The sequence below is a fragment of the Triticum urartu genome, chromosome 3A, assembly GCF_056163025.1.
Source record: "Triticum urartu cultivar PI428250 chromosome 3A, HENAU_Tu73, whole genome shotgun sequence".
In the NCBI taxonomy this organism is placed as follows: domain Eukaryota; kingdom Viridiplantae; phylum Streptophyta; class Magnoliopsida; order Poales; family Poaceae; genus Triticum; species Triticum urartu.
The window spans coordinates 669,561,886-669,580,798 of NC_141875.1; the positions used below are offsets into that span (position 1 = coordinate 669,561,886).

The 18,913-nt window shown below is 47.6% G+C and overlaps 1 protein-coding gene and 2 pseudogenes across 2 annotated transcripts; 1 reads left to right on the plus strand and 2 right to left on the minus strand.

The window, feature by feature from the left end:
- Window positions 1–2,950: 2,950 nt before the first annotated feature.
- On the minus strand, window positions 2,951–7,205 carry LOC125532012 (F-box protein At5g07610-like). The gene is made up of 4 exons (XM_087513930.1): window positions 7,005–7,205; window positions 6,547–6,929; window positions 3,552–3,656; window positions 2,951–3,404 (listed from the first exon to the last, which is right to left on the minus strand). Exons 2-3 carry the CDS (start codon window positions 6,903–6,905, stop codon window positions 3,560–3,562), a joined length of 456 nt encoding a protein of 151 aa, XP_087370056.1. The 5' UTR covers window positions 6,906–6,929; window positions 7,005–7,205; the 3' UTR covers window positions 2,951–3,404; window positions 3,552–3,559.
- On the plus strand, window positions 4,492–6,214 carry LOC147981315 (uncharacterized; annotated as a pseudogene).
- A 2,371-nt stretch (window positions 7,206–9,576) lies between the features above and the next one.
- Window positions 9,577–11,104, minus strand: LOC125545885 (F-box protein At5g07610-like; annotated as a pseudogene). Its single transcript, XR_015598912.1, has 2 exons — window positions 10,920–11,104; window positions 9,577–10,839 (listed from the first exon to the last, which is right to left on the minus strand). The product of XR_015598912.1 is annotated as an F-box protein At5g07610-like (transcript).
- Window positions 11,105–18,913: the final 7,809 nt, after the last annotated feature.

Genomic DNA, 18,913 nt, shown 5'->3' on the forward strand with positions numbered 1-18,913 from the left:
TTGGATGTTACGGCCGGATCGAGGGATTGAGGCACGGCGGCGGATCGTAACCAGTCTCTGGTACCAAGTTATAACAACCCTGTCGGATCGAAGCAAGAGGGAAAGGGGACCGGGAGGAATTAGATGAGCTTGAGGGAGAAGATAGAGCAGGTGAGAGCTGGAAGAAGAAGATCGATTGAGGATTCGGTAATATTCTTTTACAATGATGCCCCCACTCGGTGGTCACGCACACATACATATAGCCTGGCTGCTCATGGCCCCACTCGCCATACACACACTGCCTACCCATGGACTAGTCTGCTGTCACTGCCCGTGGGCCCTAGTCTTCCTCTTCTCCGTCTTGCACCGTGGGTGCCTCACTGTCCGCCTTCCTCTTTGGAGGGATGGGCGTGCCAAAGATATACAACTAGTAGCAGAACATGCATGACACACCTATGAGTTAAGTTGCGATCTCTTCAGAAAACTGTGTCTAGCCAACAACCCTACAACATAGTACCATCCTTATCAAACACAACAAAAAGCGACCACACATAAATAGAGCACATGTTAACACAAAACGCACACACATCGGAAAGGAAAGGACCATGTAAGCAAACATATAATTCATTCAGTCATATTTTCAGAAGAGCAGGGAGCCCTAGTAATTTACGCATTCCAATATTTGTAGCCAACGTTATTCTCTTTATACGGATGCTAGGACTATTGAATTGAACACATTTACACTTCTTTTTTATTAAAGGATAGTATACAACAACCATCTTATTCAAATGTGAATTCGGATATTAATTTTCATTGTACTAGAAGATAATATGGTCTTGATTTTGGGCTTTTTAAATAATTACTATACACTAAACTCCAATCGCGTTCTATAAACATTAGGGATGTACTATCTTCAATCTTAGCTCGATATATATCTACATGGTTATCGCGGGGTCTTCTTCCTATGGCCTCATACTCGCACCATCTCTCAAATGTGAGACTTAAGACAAGAGGAACCAGTGCCCATTGATCTACGAGTTAAAACACATGTAGCATGTTTGGAATAGTAGGCATCCAGGAAGATGTTTGTTCACATGGTCTGAAGACTCGTGTAACAAACCTAATTATGGCGACCACGCAAGGCACCACGCCTAGACAAAAGTTGTCTAGGTATTTGATTGAGGAAGCATCGTTTAGCGCAAGAATGCAGAGGCGTAGGTCCGGAAGACTACAAGCAGATTGGCACCTTGCTGTGTCATCTAGTTTGCACTATTTCACTCGTTGTCATTTTTTTTATTGAGAGTTTTGTACTAGCAGAACATATGGTGCGCTTGTCATCCCTTCTGTCAAATTATTACATAGTACATCTGATATGTAGGAGGCAATTGACTTTCCTTTCATTCTAGTAATTATCCTTATCATCGGTCCATTAGAACGTGAAAGAGTAGTAACTGTCCTTTTTTTATAAACCCAATTTACTAATGGGCAGCTTCAGTTAACGCCCTCCCTACACTGATCAATCATGACCCTCCCCGTACTCCTCGCCTAATAAAATGGAGACATGCGAAACAAAACGCTTGAGAAAATACCAAAGGAACTGTGTACACAGTAGATGTTCACTGCACACACGGCTAGCACACAACAGTAGATGAAACTTAAATCATCATCTTACATAACCACCATTATTATGACAGTTCCAATCATGCCAGTTCCTTTACAATTTGATTTAATCACTGCATACAACAGTATTTAAAACTGCATACAGTTGTAAATCCTGATGCATGATAGTGCTGTTCCTATAAAAAAGCATCCTTTTTAGGGACATCTGAATGTTAACTTCAAATATGACAGTAGTTTTGCTCGTCAAATACAACAGAGTAGGCACCATACAAGTTTTATATATTATACTAAAAGACAGTATGATCATGATTTGAGATCTTTGAATATTCATGATATGCGGCCACCACACATATAAATATTTGGAATGTTCTATCTTCAACCTTAGCTCGACATATACATCCATCTAGTTGTCGCATGGTCTTCTTCTTATGTCCTTCTGCCTACACCATCTCTGGGAAGTCGAGACTTAAGAGGATGAAGAAGGAATGGCATCTAGGATATAGGAGTTACACACATAGCATGTTGGGAATAGGAAGCATCCAGGAATATTACGGCAGTTACCGGAAGAAGCAATGTTATGCAGATAGTTGCTCGTGGAGGATTAATCTTTCCTCGAGGAGAGGAAGAGCTTCCCATTTGTGGAACTTAGAGGCGGGAAATCCACACCCAAGAGCAGCTTCAATGAACTCTACGGCTTGCTACAGCCAACTCCTCAGATCGAACACGACAGAACAGAATTTTTGAAAGTAGAGCAGGCACCACACAAGGTTCAGTAGAGTCAGCACTGCTTGCTCAAATCTGATCAAGTCCTTGAGGATCCTCAAGTTTTACTTACAGCAGAGATAAACTAGGAATTGATAAAATATATTTAAGACAATCCAAGGTTGCTTGGTGTCATACAAGAACTACTAGTTGTTTTAACACTCCAGTATAGACCCCACATGTTCTACAGTAATGATAGCTATCTTCCAATACTTTAAAACTAACATACAGATAAGGCATCTTCTGTCAAAAGTCTCCTACTTCAGATGGATCCAATCATCCACTACATACTATGTGAAGATCTCATATTGCAGTAAATGAAGTATGCAATTAAGTAATAAAAAGTCCTAAAAGAAATTATATAAATCCAGTTCAACCTTCGAAAGATTTACATCCTGGGCGACATTATCTAATTCCAAAAGAAATACTCTACACGTGATCATTTCATTGTTGACTGGAGATAAACAGAAGCTTCGAGGCCATATTCTTAAATTGGAATTTAGACATTCATTAGCATGCCAAAGCAAGAGCAGATCCAAAGGCAAAAGTTGCAACACATATATGAATTTACATATAGAAGACAGTAATAATGGTTCAACAAAATGATCATTATATCCATGATTAAAGTAGCAGGGTGTTACAACTTTATTGGCTGTAACAGCCATGAATATATACAATTATACAAACACAAGTTCAGTCACTAAGTTAACTGCAATATTCAGGACATGAGGGTGCTCAAGCACCAACAGATACTCTCACAACTTGATAAATGTCTACCCCAGTTACCGCTACCCAGATTCCAGACTTAACTTCAATAGTGTCAGAAACATGGACAGTTATGAATCTGCAGTGTGCAGCAGCCAAGCCATCAAACCTCACATTCAGAACCATGTTCACAAAAAAAAACAGCGTTGCATAGACATTTAGTCCATATCTGCCAATGACTCTGAGAACAAGGGAACGTGTGGATAAAAAAGAGTCTTGTCACCACAGCCAGGCAATTCAGCTCTACACTCAGATCCAAGTTGACATATAAAACACAACTGCATAGAATCCATGTCATATGACATTAGTGTCTTGTTATGTCCACCGACTATAAAAATCAAACTGTGTTCTGGATGCATTGAAATAACACTATAATCATTCGCATACGATGAATACATTGTTCCAAACAACTGCAAGTGGCTCACATTGTGTTTCAAACTCCATTTTCCTGTAACAAAGTCGTCATGAACCCAGATTGACAATTCAGAACCATCAGAATCAGCAGGACTATTTGCAAAATACAACTGTCCCTGTGATGGAAATATGCCATTGATATCATCAGCATAGTACGGTGGCTTAGGAATATGAACAAGTGACCAATTATCTCCTTCCACATCAACAGCTACAATTAAATTATTATAGGCAGCCAAATTAAGGATCCCGTTTAAAAATGAGCCAGGTGAATTCTTGGGTATCGCAAATGGTCCATGCTTAACTGTTTGATATTTCCAAACTCCAGCTTTGGACGAGTAAATTGCTAGTGTCTGGATGCATCGATACAACTCGTCGTTTTGCTCGTCCTCGGATATACCCAACACCTCCTCATCTATGAACTCGAATACATGGAAGTGAGAAGTAATGGCCGGGTCAAATCCGAGGCGAGCGACGCCCACCTTGCTGGACCAGTCGGTGGCAGGCACGGACACCCATTTCTTAGTGGTGGCATTGCAGACAACATAATCCAATTTCAGGGTGTTATGACCGGCATATTAGGGGCTTAGCCTAGTGGGTTGGGTTGTGACCCAAGTTATCTTATCGTTATTAAAGACTTAGCCCAATTATCTTATTATTAGGATTGTTTGCTTAGGAGTCAAGTAAACCTCTCTATATAAGAAAAGGAGATGTATCAATCTAATCAAGTAAGAAGCAATCATTATTTGCTCGGCTTTCCGAAGGGAGCCGGGAGACCTAACCCTATCTGCCTCTTGCGCCGCCGCCGCCTCTTCTTCATCGCGCCACAGTGCCCCACCGCCGGCAGCCGCGACCGCATCTCCGTCAACCCTCCCCCTTCCCGTACAACCTACGCCCTAGACCAGGTAGGATCCTAGCTCCTACCAATTTGGTATCAGGTAACTCGGTTCCGATCATGTCTGCACCACCACCGCTCCGCTGCCCGTCACCACCGCGCCGCTGCCCGTCACCACCGCACTGCTGCCTCTCTCCATCGCGCCGCTGCCTCTCCCCACCGCACCGCTGGACTCCGCCGCCGGTGCCTCCACCGGCCAGACGCCCCCGCCCTCCACTGCGCCGCCCATCGTCGTCTACTCGCCGGCGGAGATGACCGGGATCCTCAACAACCTCCTCACCGCCGTCTAGGGCATACGCCTCTACCTGGCCGGGCCCTACGCGGCCACCACGGCACTGATTGGGCCTCTACACCACCACTGGCCCTGTCAGCCGCCGCCCGCCGTCGCCCCCCACTGGCCGCAGTGGCCGGCTCTGGCGATCGCCGCGCCCTCGACGCCTCCCGGGTCCGGGCAGCCGCAGCCCCAGCTGCCCCCACCCCCCCCCCCCCCGCCACCCGCTGCCGCGCCTCAATGCCCACAGTGGCCGGCCCCGGCCCTCGCGGCGCCCCCCACACCACCCTGGTCCGTGCCGCCGCAGCCGCAGCTGTCGGCCCCGCCACCGCCCAGCACGGGGCCCCGGTCACCCTTGCAGGGAGGCGTACCGATCCAGCAAGTGCGCTTCCTGCCGTCGCCGTCCCCAATGCCGGCCTGGCTGACCAGATCATCGCCGCCACCCGTCTACACGTCGGCTGGAGACCCGCTGGCACCCACTCTGTAGTTCGACGATCCCTCCAGCTCAACGGGGCACTCCACGGGCCGCGGTCATACTGACCGGGCGCCCCACTCATCGCTGCTTCGCACCTCCGAGCCAGTCGGCCACGGCGCTCTGACTCAGACACCGCCGCGGTTTGCCAAACTGGACTTTGCCACTTCTGACGGCACGGAGGACCCCCTCAACTGGCTCAACCAGTGCGAGCAGTTCTTTCGCGGGCAGCGCACCCTCGCCTCGGAACATACCTCGCTTGCCTCTTACCACCTCCGCGGCACGGCACAGACCTGGTACTACGCCCTCGAGCAGGACGAGGGCAGCATGCCCCCTTGGGAGCGCTTTCACGAGCTCTGCCTCCTTCGTTTTGGGCCATCGATCCGCAGGAGCCGCCTGGCAGAGCTAGGCCACCTTCCCTTCACCTCCATGGTTCAGGACTTCACCGACCGTTTCCAGGCCCTGGCATGCCACGCGTCAGGTGTGACGGCACAGCAGCGGGCCACCTCTTTGTCGCTGGACTTCCGGATCACATCCGCGTGGACGTGGAGCATTGGGGACCACAAGATCTCCAGACAGCCATGTACTACGCCCGCGCGTTCGAGCGTCGCACGGTGGCCATCCAGCCGGCATCACCGTCCCGGGCCACTGGGCCGCTACCCTGGCCGAATGTTCCCGCGCAGGGTCGGCCTACTCAGGCTTCCGCGGCACCCGCCCCTCACCGCGACCGCGGCGCGCCCGTTCCGCCGGCTCACCTTGGCTGAGCTACTCGAGCGTCGCCGCCAAGGGTTCTGCTTCAACTGTGACGAGCCCTACACGCCCGGCCACGTCTGCCCGCGACTCTTCTACCTAGAGGTTGCAGACTACATTGAGGAGGACGTCGTCACCGCAAACCTGGCCGCCCATGCTGTCGCGAAGGTGTTTGATGCTGGTTGATCAACTTAAGGAGTTCAGCAAGTGCTTCCCCACCTTACAGCTCGAGGATGAGCTGTTTGTGCAGGCGGGGAGAAGTGTTATGACCGGCATATTAGGGGCTTAGCCCAGTGAGTTGTGGCTCAAGTTATCTTATCGTTATTAGGGGCTTAGCCCAATTATCTTATCGTTATTAGGATCGTTTGCTTAGGAGTCAAGTAAACCTCTTTATATAAGGAGAGGAGATGTATCAATCTAGTCAAGCAAGAAGCAATCATTATTTGCTCGGTTTCCCGAAGGGAGTCGGGAGACCTAACCCTAGCCGCCTCTTGCGCCGCCGCCGCCTCTTCTTCATCGCGCCACGGTGCCCCGCCGCCGGCAGCCGCGACCGCATCTCCGTCAACCCTCCCCCTTCCCGTACAACCTACGCCCTAGACCAGGTAGGATCCTAGCTCCTACCACAGGGGATCAGCAGCCTTCAAGCAGCGGCAGAGGAGGAGGCCATTGCAGGCGTCCAAGATGTCAAGGCTCCTGCAATTGGGCAGGAATGATAGTGAGGGGTCGACTAGAGGATAATATTCCCGCGACAGATTAGTAAAATAACGAGCCTTCCTGGGGGAGCGGCATTCGTTGTAACCTTCGTAGAAGAAGCCGACGACGGATTGCGGCATCTTCTTTCGGTGGTGGCGGTGGGAGATGAGGCCGCGCCAACGCTTGGAGATGCACTTGCAGCAGCATGTGGACTTGTACGGCAGGCGCAAGATGATGTCGACGAGGATGTCGTCGGTGAGCGTGGCCATCGGGTCGCTCCCCTCCATACCCTTCTTCTTGGAGCGGCCAATCTGATGAGATGGGGGACGGAGAGATTAGGAATTTATCCCCTGGCGTTGAGGCAAGCATAGAAAGAGAGGACGTACCGCTACCAGATGTGTGGCGTTGGTGCGCCAACTGCGAAGCAAGGGGCGGCGAGGGCGTCTGCGCCGGCGAGCGAGGGTTTGGTTTGGGTGTGCGCAGCCGCCAGATGCGGCGGAGGTCGGGAGTGAAGACGATGCGGGGAGTGAGGACTGAGGAGTGAAGGTTGGGCCGTGTGGCTGTTTCCTTCAGTTTCGCTTGAATGGGCCGCGTCGGGCGAAATGCTCTTTTTTTTTCTCGAATACGCTAAACTAGCGTATCATTGCATTGATAGAAGGAGAGAACAAAGTACATGATTGGGAATCATAGCCTCGTGCGCACTAATGACAAGCCCATGATCGGGCGAAATGCTCTTGTCCCTCAAAAAACAAGTTGTAAAATTCTCAGTCTTTTTGCAGAAGGATAGTATAGAATGACCTACAAATTGAAGCATTGCTTCAAAAATGAATTTTCAATGTACTAGAAGATGATCTTGATTTAGGTTGTCTAAATATTTAATGTGGACCCACCACACCAACCTCCGATCTCATTTTGTAAATATTAAAGACACACTACCTTCAATCTTATCTCCATATATATATATATCCATCTAGATGTCGTGTAGCCTTCTTCTCGTGGCCTCCTGCCTACACCATCTCTCAAATGTCTGAGACTTCAGAGGAAAAGGAAACAATGTGACTTAGGATATAGAAGTAGACATGTAGCATGCTTGTGCTTGGAATAGTAGGCATCCAGGAATATGTTTCTGTTTGCACTGTTATAGACTGTTTAGATTTGAGCCAATGCCAATCTTACAATATACTGGCATGCCCATGACCTTCGGGGAGCACTTGGTTTTATCACCAGAAGTTTGGCAAGCCCAGAACAACCTGCATCCTACCATGTAATTTTTCACAAGGCAGTGAAATCCTCCCCTAGAAAATTCGCAGCCAGCTTGAGAAATGTGTCGCTGGACACGTTGGTAGGAGCACCATGCTATCAAGGATGCAGCCTGCTCTAAGATTAGGGACCCAACACTTGCTACTCAACGTATAACTAAGCCGCGTCATTTTCTTACATCGTACATTAGCTGTGTTAGGTCTATAGTTAGATGTAGTACCAACGTTGAGCCATGCTAGGCCACACCTGACGATCAGTAGGCCATGAGAAAGACTTTCGTGTACCAGCAGGTGGGAAAGACTTTCGTGTACCAGGGGGACATGTACGTGATAACATAACTTTTTCTTACCAGTTACTCCCTCTATTTGCTTTTATAAATACGTTTTAGATAGCTATCTTTGAACTGTTTTGGGCGACTTTCAAAAACGTTTTATAAAAATGAACAGAGGAAGTATAAATATTTGCATCGCACGCTTATTTTGGAGACGCATCAGCGAACAAACTGCAATCTTATCACTACTGAGACTTAGAGTCGATTGCTACTATGTGTCTGCGTGAGGCCTTCCCTTACGACCGCGATCAGCAGTTGTTTGGAGCATGCATGAAGCAGCAATTTGCAACCTCAAAGTGATTCCTGGAATGGTGATGATTGTAACATTGACTGACTATTGTAGGCAAAAATTAAGAGAAGAAGCAGAAATGGCTTGCACTGAATATTACATTTCCAAGAATGCAAACTTGCAGAAAAATTCAGTTCAATACCTGGACATGAACAGAGAAGTAGCTTATTTTTCTTTTTTGTTCCTTCTTTAGGAGCTTACTAAAGATTGCCCGTGATACTTATTTCTTGATCTTCCAACAACTAGAAACTTTGCATCAGTCAATTCTGCTTCCCGGGTCAAGGCTCTTGGAATGCTTGAGCTGCAGATTACCTTAGCCTCCAAATTGACCTGGGAAACAGAGCAAAGGCAGAAGAGACATGTTCCCATCTACTTAGCACATCCGTCCATTTCCCAACATAATGAACATGTTCCTTTCATTTTGACCTTCCACGCTCGCCCCTCGGGCATTTTGACCTTTTGTGGAACAGCATTTAGTAATCTTTTTTTCTTTTCAAAATTAGATCGGGACCAGATCACACGCTAGTCTGTCCTTAAAAATCTTCAGCCAATTATTATGACAGTAGTTTTGCCGGTTGAACACCTGTATTATGACAGTAGTCACCATACAGGCTCACAGGCAGAACAGAGAGAACACCACTGCCACCATACATCAGTATAGCCCACCATACAGATCACCATTAGTTGTTTAACACTTCAGTATAGCCCAGCATACAGGCTCTAGAGTTGTGATAGCCATCTTTCAGTATTTAGAACCAACAAACAGAGGAGGCAACTGCTATCGAAGTACTACAGGTGTGAAGATATCGATATTGTAATAAATGAATTGTGCAATTAAATAAAAAAACCCTGAAAGGAATGGCATAAATCCCATTCAAGCTTTGAAAATAATATATCCTTAACGCCATTATTTAATTCTATCTATAAGAAATACCTTACAGATTGATCATTTCAGCATTGACTAGTGGTTAGCGCTTCAAGACCATATAGATAAAAAAAATTGAACCCAAAAAATTCAGTGGCAAGACAAGGCAAGAGGAGATACAAATGCACATATAATATATTCACAAAGAGAGAATAAGCAGATAACATAACTTAGACAGATATAATATAATGGTTCAGCAGAATCATATATCCATAATTAAAATAGCAGGGTGTTACAAGTGGATGGGCTGCTAACTGCCACGAATATATACAAGCTAAGTCACTAACTTAACTGCAATAGTCAGGACATGAGTGCGCTCAAGCACCAACAAAAACTATCACGACTTCATAAACATCTACACAGGTCACTTGTAACATTAATGTGTTCTCTTCCCCACAGACTATGAAAAGCATATTGCGTTCTGGGTGGAATGAGACGACATTGTAATGCTTTTGAAACGACGAATACTCTGTTCCAAACAGTTTCAAGTTGCTGACATTGTGCTTCAAGGTCCAGTCTGCTCTACCATGGTCCTCAAGAACCCAGACTGATAGATGAGAACCACCAATACCAGCAGTACTATGTGCGAAATACAATCGCCTCTGTGATGGAAAAATGTCATTGATAAAATCATCATCAAGGTCAATGATCCGCTTATGATTTCCTTCAATGTCAACAGCTACTATTAAGTCATCAAAGGCAGCCAAATGTAGGACCCCATTGAGAAAAAACGCTTCTGGAATTCCAGGGTATTGCAAATGAAATTGCCATAATTTCTGTGACCATCCATACTCCAGCTTTGGAGGAGTAGATCGCCAATGCTTTGATGTTTTTAAAATATCTGCTCTCATCCTCGTATACACCCGAGGCCTCATCAATTATGAATTCGAACACATGAAAGTGGGAGGAGACGGAAGAGTCGAACCCTAAGCGAGCGACCACCACCTCGCTGGACCAGTCACTAGCAGGCACGACCACCCATTTCTCGGTGGCAGGGTTGCACACGATGTAATCCAGTGTCTCGGGATCAGTCGCCTTCCAGCAGCGGCAGAGGAGGAGACCATTGCAGCAGTCCAGAATGTCAAGGCTCTGGTAATTGGGCAGGAACGAGAGGGACGGGTCGAAGAAAGGGTCACCTTCCCCTGAGACGTTGGTGAAATAGCGAGCCCCCTTGACTTGATAGAAGAATCCGGCGAGGGACTGGGGCATGTTTTTGCGGTGGTCGGGGTGGGAGATGAGGTCGCGCCAGCGCGTGGAGACGCACTTGCAGCCGCAGGTGGACTTGTAGGGCAGGCGCGAGATGATCTCGGCGAGGAGGTCGTCGGTGAGCCTGGCCGTCTGGTCGCTCTCCTCCACACACTTCTCCTTCTTGGAGTCCCCCGCCATGGCCGTCCGTGGAGATGAGGAGGTCGCAATCTGCGCAGATCGGGAAACGGAGGGGAAAAGATTTGAGATTCAGCCTGGCTGTGAGGAGAGCTTGAGGGAAGAGAATCTACCATGCTGCTTGCCGGGAGAAGTGCGGAGCGAAGAGCGGCGAGAGCGTTAGCTGCCATCTGCGCCGGCGATGCGGGTGTGCGCAGCTGCGAGATGCGGCGGAGCTCGGTCGACGATGGGGGAGTGGAGGTTGGGCCGAGTGGCCTTTTCCTCTTTCTTTCTTTTTTTTTCTCTTTTTTGCTGGAGCGGGCCGCGTGGGTCCAAACACATCAAATGTGTAGCAACCCCTCAAATAAAAAAAAAATCAAATATGTAGCATACTAGTATTGGAGTACTACATTCCTATCCTGAAAAAAGAAAGGAAAATCCAACTCAAAAAAGTGAAAAAAGAACTAAATGTACATTTCTAAGGGAGTTAATTGCATCCAGAATTACACTAACGTGAGCATGGGACGAACAGTCTTGTAGAGGTGTTTGGGCACCTAGCTCACCCTCGACCATGACGACAATCGCAACTTCTCTGTATGGTCTCCTTCTACAACTTCTTCATCTTCCAGACCTCTTCATCCACCATGTGCTCGTCGTGTCGACACAACTTTACCTACGAGACCTTGTGCATGTAGAGGTCGGTGCTATGGTCTTGCTCGATCAAACTGGCAGATGGCCTCCTTGGCATTGCACGGTGGAGTGGTGTCTAGTCCAATGGCGGAGTCAGAAACTGAATATAGATGGGGCCAAAACATGTCATATAATGTTAGAGGGGGCCAAATCACTTAAACCTAGCTAATTTTGTCTGGTAGATGGAGGATTAGGAGTACATATAGGTGTATTTGTGAGAGCATAGGGGGGGGGGGCAAGGCCCCTGCCAGCACCCCCTGCCTCCGCCACTGGTCCAGTCCCATGGGCCGTTTGGACGTACAGAGCAAGCACATTGTTTTTGCCAACAAGGAGTGCGGCTGTGATGCTAGTTTGTCTTCAAGCACAATTGTATCAACCAGGGTTTGAAGTTTCAATGAAATTTTGAGAAATTCCTGGTAATTTTGATAGGTAGGGAAACACTTTTTTACCTTCAATTTTTGACCTAGATCCAATAATTCAAATCAAATTTAACTTTGGTCAAACTCATTCAAATTCAGTGATTAAGGAAATATGTTTTTTATATTCCGTAAGGTCCGAAATAATTAAGGTACTAAAGTATTAAACCCTCGGATCAACTCCATCAGGCGTTCCATTGTCCAACAATCCTGCTTCGTAACTACCATCTCCATATTTGACTCCCACAAATTAAAAAAAAACATGAGCCAATTTATTGTAATGGGATTTTTTTAAACATAATTAAATCATCTAATGTAAATATTTATATGTTTTATTTTGATTCTGTTGGAAGTAATGCTTTAGTCAACGGGGACACAGCAAAAAAGTTGTTGGGCTAGAAAATTTTAGTTAGAAACTAAATATATTTCTATATTGTACACGAATTTTTTTCGCAGCATATTCTAGTTGAATGGAACATATGTTATTGTGCTCGAAACTTGAAATTATAAACTATACACGTAGCTATGTAAGATTAAAAAAATTAGTTCCACTAAAAGCCAAATCTAGTACTTCAAAAACTTTTTTTTCATATGAAACTGTGTCCATTGTACCAACTCTAGCCATTGATGACAACCATATGTGATCAATAGATCTCACAAATTTCACTCATAAACAAAATTGTATCGCTTTTAGAAAAAAAGAGTACAATATAGACACACACATAAACATGTCACAAGGCAAACCGCCTCACAACTGTTAGGAAAAGGCAAACAACCCCGTTTTAGTTGGGAGACTTGGTAGAACAACCATCCGACTACCCATCCTTTTTCATGGAGACTAGCCCCCTCAAAAAAAAACTAACGGTTTGGTGCTCGAAAAGAAATTCTTTTTTCCCTAAATGAAAAGGATATTATTAGTTCCTTTTTGGGGGAAAGTGTCTTTTTCAAAATTGAGGTGGATGTGATGAACTTATCATTTTGGGCGTCGCCTACTGAAGCTCTCTATAAAATTTCTTGTGCCTAATTGCATTTGATATTTTCGAGCCCATCTAAGTTTCAACAAATCAAACACACACAAACATATATGTTAGTCTACCTTTCTATAGAATATAATACTCCTTCTGTTCCAAAATACAACTTGAACGGAGGCAGTGCATCTTCGTTCTGAAGACTGTAAGGTGAAGCACATTCCACGTTGAGGTGTCAACTGATATTTCATCATACACAAAGTAAAATGCATAGAACCACCACAATAGCAGTGTCATTACCCAAAAAAATACCACTTCACAGTTAGTTGCGAAAATGACTGCACCAAAAAATTAACAGTGGCAAAAAATACCGACAATAAATTCTAATGACCTTGATGACATCACTAAATGGTCAGGCCAGCAGGTCAGGCTGAGTTGGTAGAAAAAACTGCCATGAGGGCGAATTGACTTTGGCTTCTTCCTCCTCCTCTTGTTTCTATGTGGCATTACATCAAACACCTCATGTGCACTAGCCAACTCCTCTCACTACTAGGAAAAGGCCTACTAATGGCGCACCAATTTTGCCTACTAATAGCGCATCACTGGTGCGCCATTAGTATCACGCCACTAGTATTTATTACTAATGGCGCACCATTGCTGCGCCATTAGTATCTGGTATACTAATGGCGCACCACCCAGTGCGCCATTAGTATATAACACCATGCGCCATTAGTATGTCTCCTAGGGGCCATATTTAACCATGTGCTTTGGCACACTAATGGCGCACTGCGGATGGATGCGCCATTAGTATACTTGGCATACTAATGGCGCACTCTGTAGTGATGCGTCATTAGTATGAATATTAGGGTTTTTTTTACTTTTCTGATTTTTGCACAGGTTACAAAATATATTATTTGACAGAATATAGACAGTAGCACACAGCAACAGCAGATTCATCGAATACAATTCATCATATTAGTCTCCGAATTCAAAAGACCGAACAAAGATAAAACATTACAAGTCTCGAGACCGCGAGTATCGAGTTTGTCTTCACATTACAAGTCGATATCGATCATCTAAACTACCATCACATAGAAGAGAGCTGCGGTCATCACGATGAGCATCATCGCGATGAAACTGGTCTTCAGCCGGTTCCTCCAACGCTCCCTCCTCTCTCCCGCTAGATAGCGGGCGTATCTAGATTCCGCCTCCGCCCTAGTGGTGTACCCTTTGTAACTGTTACCGCTGAAACGGTGAACCTGTCTCCGACACTCCTCCCAGTCGTCGTAGACTCCGGGAACCTTACCCTTGTACACGACATACGACAGCATCTCTATGCACAAGCCAAACAACAGACAATACATACATAAGCAATATATAAGTATGCAACAAAAGGATCAGAAGAGAAAAGCAAGACATTAATAGCACGATTCATGGTCCTACTAATAAATAGCATTGATTACATCTAAGTTGAACGATTGTCCAAACCAAAGAGACATACAATTCATTAAAGTTTAATTACAACATGAGCCAATCAATGTTTCAGAACTACACATCACTACTTTCGACTCGACTCATGGACAGGAGCGTGGATGAAGCCGCCGTCTGTCGTGATGGTCATGAAATCGCGGGCGTTGTCAGCCTGCATTTGTAGCATTCCGTCTATCTCAATGTTGGACGGCTGATATCTGAGGTAGAACTGCCCCGAGGTATGAAGGACATCTTGATGGATGATGTCCGCAAACTCCGACTGGATGCGAAAGAATTCTTGTCTGATGTCCGCGTCCTGGATTGCCGACAAGCTCGCGGCCCAATCTTTGAGATTATTTGGTAGCAAAAGGTGATGATGGTCCCTTACGATCGCCCGCATGTGATGGAGGGCGTAGTAGGCATCCTTCTGACCGCCAGGCGGCTGCTTGATGCAGCAGAACGTCGTATTGTGGGCGAACACGTGCTTGCTGTACTTACGAACTCCCTGATGAAGGTGCCTCCAGATTTGGCGTAGCCGGGGAGAACATCATCAAGAACTTTCTTGATATTTGTGTAGTCTATCTTGGAGTTACGGTTCGGGTCGAAATACGTGGCCATGGAATATTTCGGGCTTAAGAGGATGAGTGTGCAATGTGTGTCACTGCACAGAACACGGAATGTTAGAAAAAAAAGAACGATCGAAATCTAAGAAATCATATGTTACGAGGCGGTTAAGGGATGACTTACTCGGGAAAGTAAGCCACAAGGAAGTTATCCTTATCTGGGTTTGCCAGAATGACGTCTTCGAGGTGTGAACTCGCGACTTGGCGGTCCCCAGCGCTGCTCAAGAGCTTGGCACGCATGTAGAAGGGGTCGACGATCACGATGTCCGGGGTCTTGTCTCTAATGATCCGCATCTCCATACTCAGCGAAAACAGCCGAACGAAGGTGTAGTGCAGCGGATGAAGGTTGAACATAGCAAAGTTGTCATCAAACCGCAGGACGATCGTACCCCCGATGGCGCCATCCACAAAGCCCTTGCCCTCTGGCACCTTGGCCACGAAAACCGGGTATGCCACATCATTCTCTCTGAGACGCCGCTTCTCCAAAGAAAGAACACTGTCGTGCAGACTCCGCATAGCACCGGTTGCAGCATTGAGCATATTTGTCGGTAGCATCGCCCTACCCGCCACATGCACCCTCCTCGAGATATCCTTAGGTGAAGGTGGCCCGTCCTGAGCACGGATCGTACTCGGTGCCGGCTGGCTCGCACCAGCGGCCTTTTTAGTCGGCCGTTTCCGACCCTTCTTCTTGATCTGTTGTAATGGGACCGAGTTCTGCTCACAGACCGCCTTCTTGAGTGTGTTGGGGCTGATAATATTTGGCACCTCCGCTATCTGAGGCTCGGTGAAGGCGGCAGCTGGAGGCGTCTCCTGAGAACTGAACGCCAGACGACGCCTGTTGCAATTGGGTTTCTCCGCCGTACCAGCTAGATCGCGGTCGTCTTGTTTGGGTTCTTGAGAAGGAGGCCCGCAGAACTCGTCACCGTACCCATGTTCGGCAAAGTACTTATCGACGTTGGTAAATATACCATCGTCGTTGTCGTCGTCGTCCGGATCCTGTGCCATATGCATGTCCGGATCCTGTGCCATAGGGATGTCCGGCATGTCCGGTAGCCTTGCGGCGTTCTTGCCATGGCTTGGCGCCGGCACGACTGGCGGTCTTGTCTGTGGGGTGGTGTCCCCCGCCCCCAAACGAATCTGGCTCTTCGGCCAAAGCAGGGGCCAGCTTACGCAGGCGCTGAGGGTCATCTCATCTTCTTCGTCGGCCCCAGCGGGTTGAATCGGAGGTAACAGCTCGTCGCAGCCTGGCAGCACCCGAACCACTTCAACCCTATACATTGTGGGTGGCATCGAATTACCGTGGAACACGGGGTTGCCCGGTTGAACGATTCTGCCCTTGGCGACATCGACCAACTCGCCGCCCACGAAGTGCAGGAGAGTGCAAGGAACTTCGGCGGCGCCTTGCGAAAACATGTAGGGCGTCAGGGATGCCCAGTCAAAGGCAAGGGAGATGAAGTCCTCGGCCGAGAGGCTTAGTTACCATGATGCCGTCGAGCTCGGCTAATGTCGAGGCACCGCCAACGGCGGGCGTGCAACTGACGGAGGGGCCGCTTGCTGGCGAGGTGCCGGCCAGCGTACACCCGGGTGCATTAAGCTCCAATGCCGGCGTCGGAGACACCAATACCGCCGCCGCCGGAGACACCAATGGCGCCGCCTACGCGTTGTGCGAGTTGCTGGCCGTAAAGCTGGGAAACGGGGGCGGCCCTTGTTGGCCACCCGCAATCCACGTCGTTATCCCATGAATCAAGGTAGGCATAATGCCGGTGAGCGTCGATCCCAATTGTTGTTGCACTTGCTCTTGGACCATCTCCGGAATCCGCGCCACTTGCGCCTTGAGTGCTTCAACCTCGCGCGACTGGCTTTTCGAGCTGGTCTTTTTCTCCTTTAGCCCACCAGCGGCATAGTATGACGACCATTTTGTGGACAAGCCTTTGCCGGCCACACGACCAGCTGACGTCGGCTTATTGAGCTTATCCCTGTTTTTCAGTACGTTCAACGCCCTATTCAAAGGGGTGTCGAAAGGGGAGCTCTGAGACGACCCCGCGCTACTGCTTTCTTTGTCCTGCGGAAGGAACATGAACCATTTAGAAATATTGGGGATTAATTAGAATGCAACCATATGGAGCTAATTACGCAGGGGTGTATTCCTTACCAGAACAAGCTCAAGCTCCTTGGTCTTTGGATCCGTGGTAAGCTCCTTTGTTACCGAGTCCTCCTTGTACCGAGCCCTGAGAAAGTTCCTGGTCTGCTTGTCACTGTATTTCTCGAAGTGGGGCGGTAGGCCTTGCTCGGCACGCTCCGCGTCCTCCTTGTCCCATACAGGCTCCGCCACTCTGTAACCGCCGGGACCGATTTGGTGGACCCCTATGTTCAAATGCCGCATTTCTTTCCCCCACTGACTTGATTCGGAGGTTGCGGGGCTCTCACACTTGATCTTGAACTCCTTGTAGTCATCTTCGCTCATCAAAGGATATTTCGCCTTGATCTTCTCATAACTATCACCTTTGTCAATCATTGCCTTCACCGTGCTTTTCCAAGTAGACAGGGCCGTGCTCATCGTCGTGAGGGCGGCACCGTTCACTTTATTACCCGAGAGGCGTGTGTTTGCGAACTCAGCGGGGAACTTGTATCGTTCGTGCAGCTTCATGAAGAGGAGGCTGCGCAAATTCCCTCGGTCCTTATGCCTTAGGTTCTCGGTGTTGATCGAGGCGGTGCTCCGGAGAATGCACCCGAGCTGAATCGAGTACCCCTTGACTACGTGTTTGGGCGCCGTCGGATGCCCGTCGGAGTTCACTTCAGTAAATTCCTCCCTGACGGTGCCGAGCATGTTCGGGCGCCGGTCCTTCCGTTGCCTCTTCGGTTGGCTGCCATCTGTGCGCGCGGCGTCATCATCACTGGTGGCATCCGCGGCGCCATCATCAGTGGTGTCATCCCCGACGCCACTAGGGGTTGTGTAGTTAGGATCGGTGTCTTCCACGGCGTCCTCATAGCGGTGAGGTTCTTCCTCCAACTCCTGGGACAGCTCCCAAAATTGCTTGCCGCCCGAACCGCCGGCCTCATCATTGTGGGCCATGTTTCGCTCTAAATAGGAAAAAAGTTTGGTCAAAAAGTTGGTTATTGTCAAGGAACAAGATCATGGTATCATCATTTAGGGTTTGTCGACACCGAGGCATCCTAAAAGCTAAGCTTTTATCATTTAGGGTTTGTCGACGCCGAGGCACCTAACAGCCTAAGCGTACATCATTTAGGTTCTCATCGACACCGAGGCACCCTATAGAAGCCAAGTTAAGTTTTCATCATTTAGGGTTTATCGATGCCGAGGCACCCTAGGTTGGGCCTAATCACTTGGCACTAATTACTTGGCTCTATTGCCACTTATGTTGGGTTTATCATCTAGGGTTTATCGATGCTAAGGAGAATTCTAAGTTGGGCCTAATCACTTGGCTTTATTGCCACCTATGGTTTAATGCAATAAGAATGGCGGGGCAGTTGATCCTACTTAACTAAGTACTAAGATACCCCGGCCCATGCATTAGTCGCAAGTACCCCATATGTCCTATTTTTAGCAAAGTCATGCTAAAATTCACGGAAAATTTCAGCATGACCTTTGCTGAAAATAGGACATATGGAGTACCCGAATTTGCCGGAACGGAAGTTAATCGACATTCCGGCAAACTCAAGGGCCTCTCGGGGTACCTGCAAAATCATTATCCCCGCGCAATGAAGTCGCCAATGGGTCATTTCAGAAGATCACAAGTAGCATCGTCACAAGTACAACATCATCACAAGTACAGCAGCAGCAGCGGTGAATACAGGCATAACAGCAGCAGCAACAGTTAAGAAAAAGTTGCAGAAGCTTGTAAAACTATACTTTGAAGTTGAAGCTTTTAGGAAGAAGAAAATCCAGCCGGATAACTTTCCTCCTTAAATCACTACACTGTTGACTGTTCATTCACCAAAT

Bases quoted from the DNA above. Each gene is read 5' to 3' on its own strand.
- LOC125532012 (XM_087513930.1), bottom strand. From the start codon at position 6,905: ATGGAGGGGAGCGACCCGATGGCCACGCTCACCGACGACATCCTCGTC. The intron at 3,657-6,546 runs GTAGGAGCTAGG...TTTCCATCACAG, and splicing joins AAGGCTGCTGATCCCCTGTG to GGACAGTTGTATTTTGCAAA.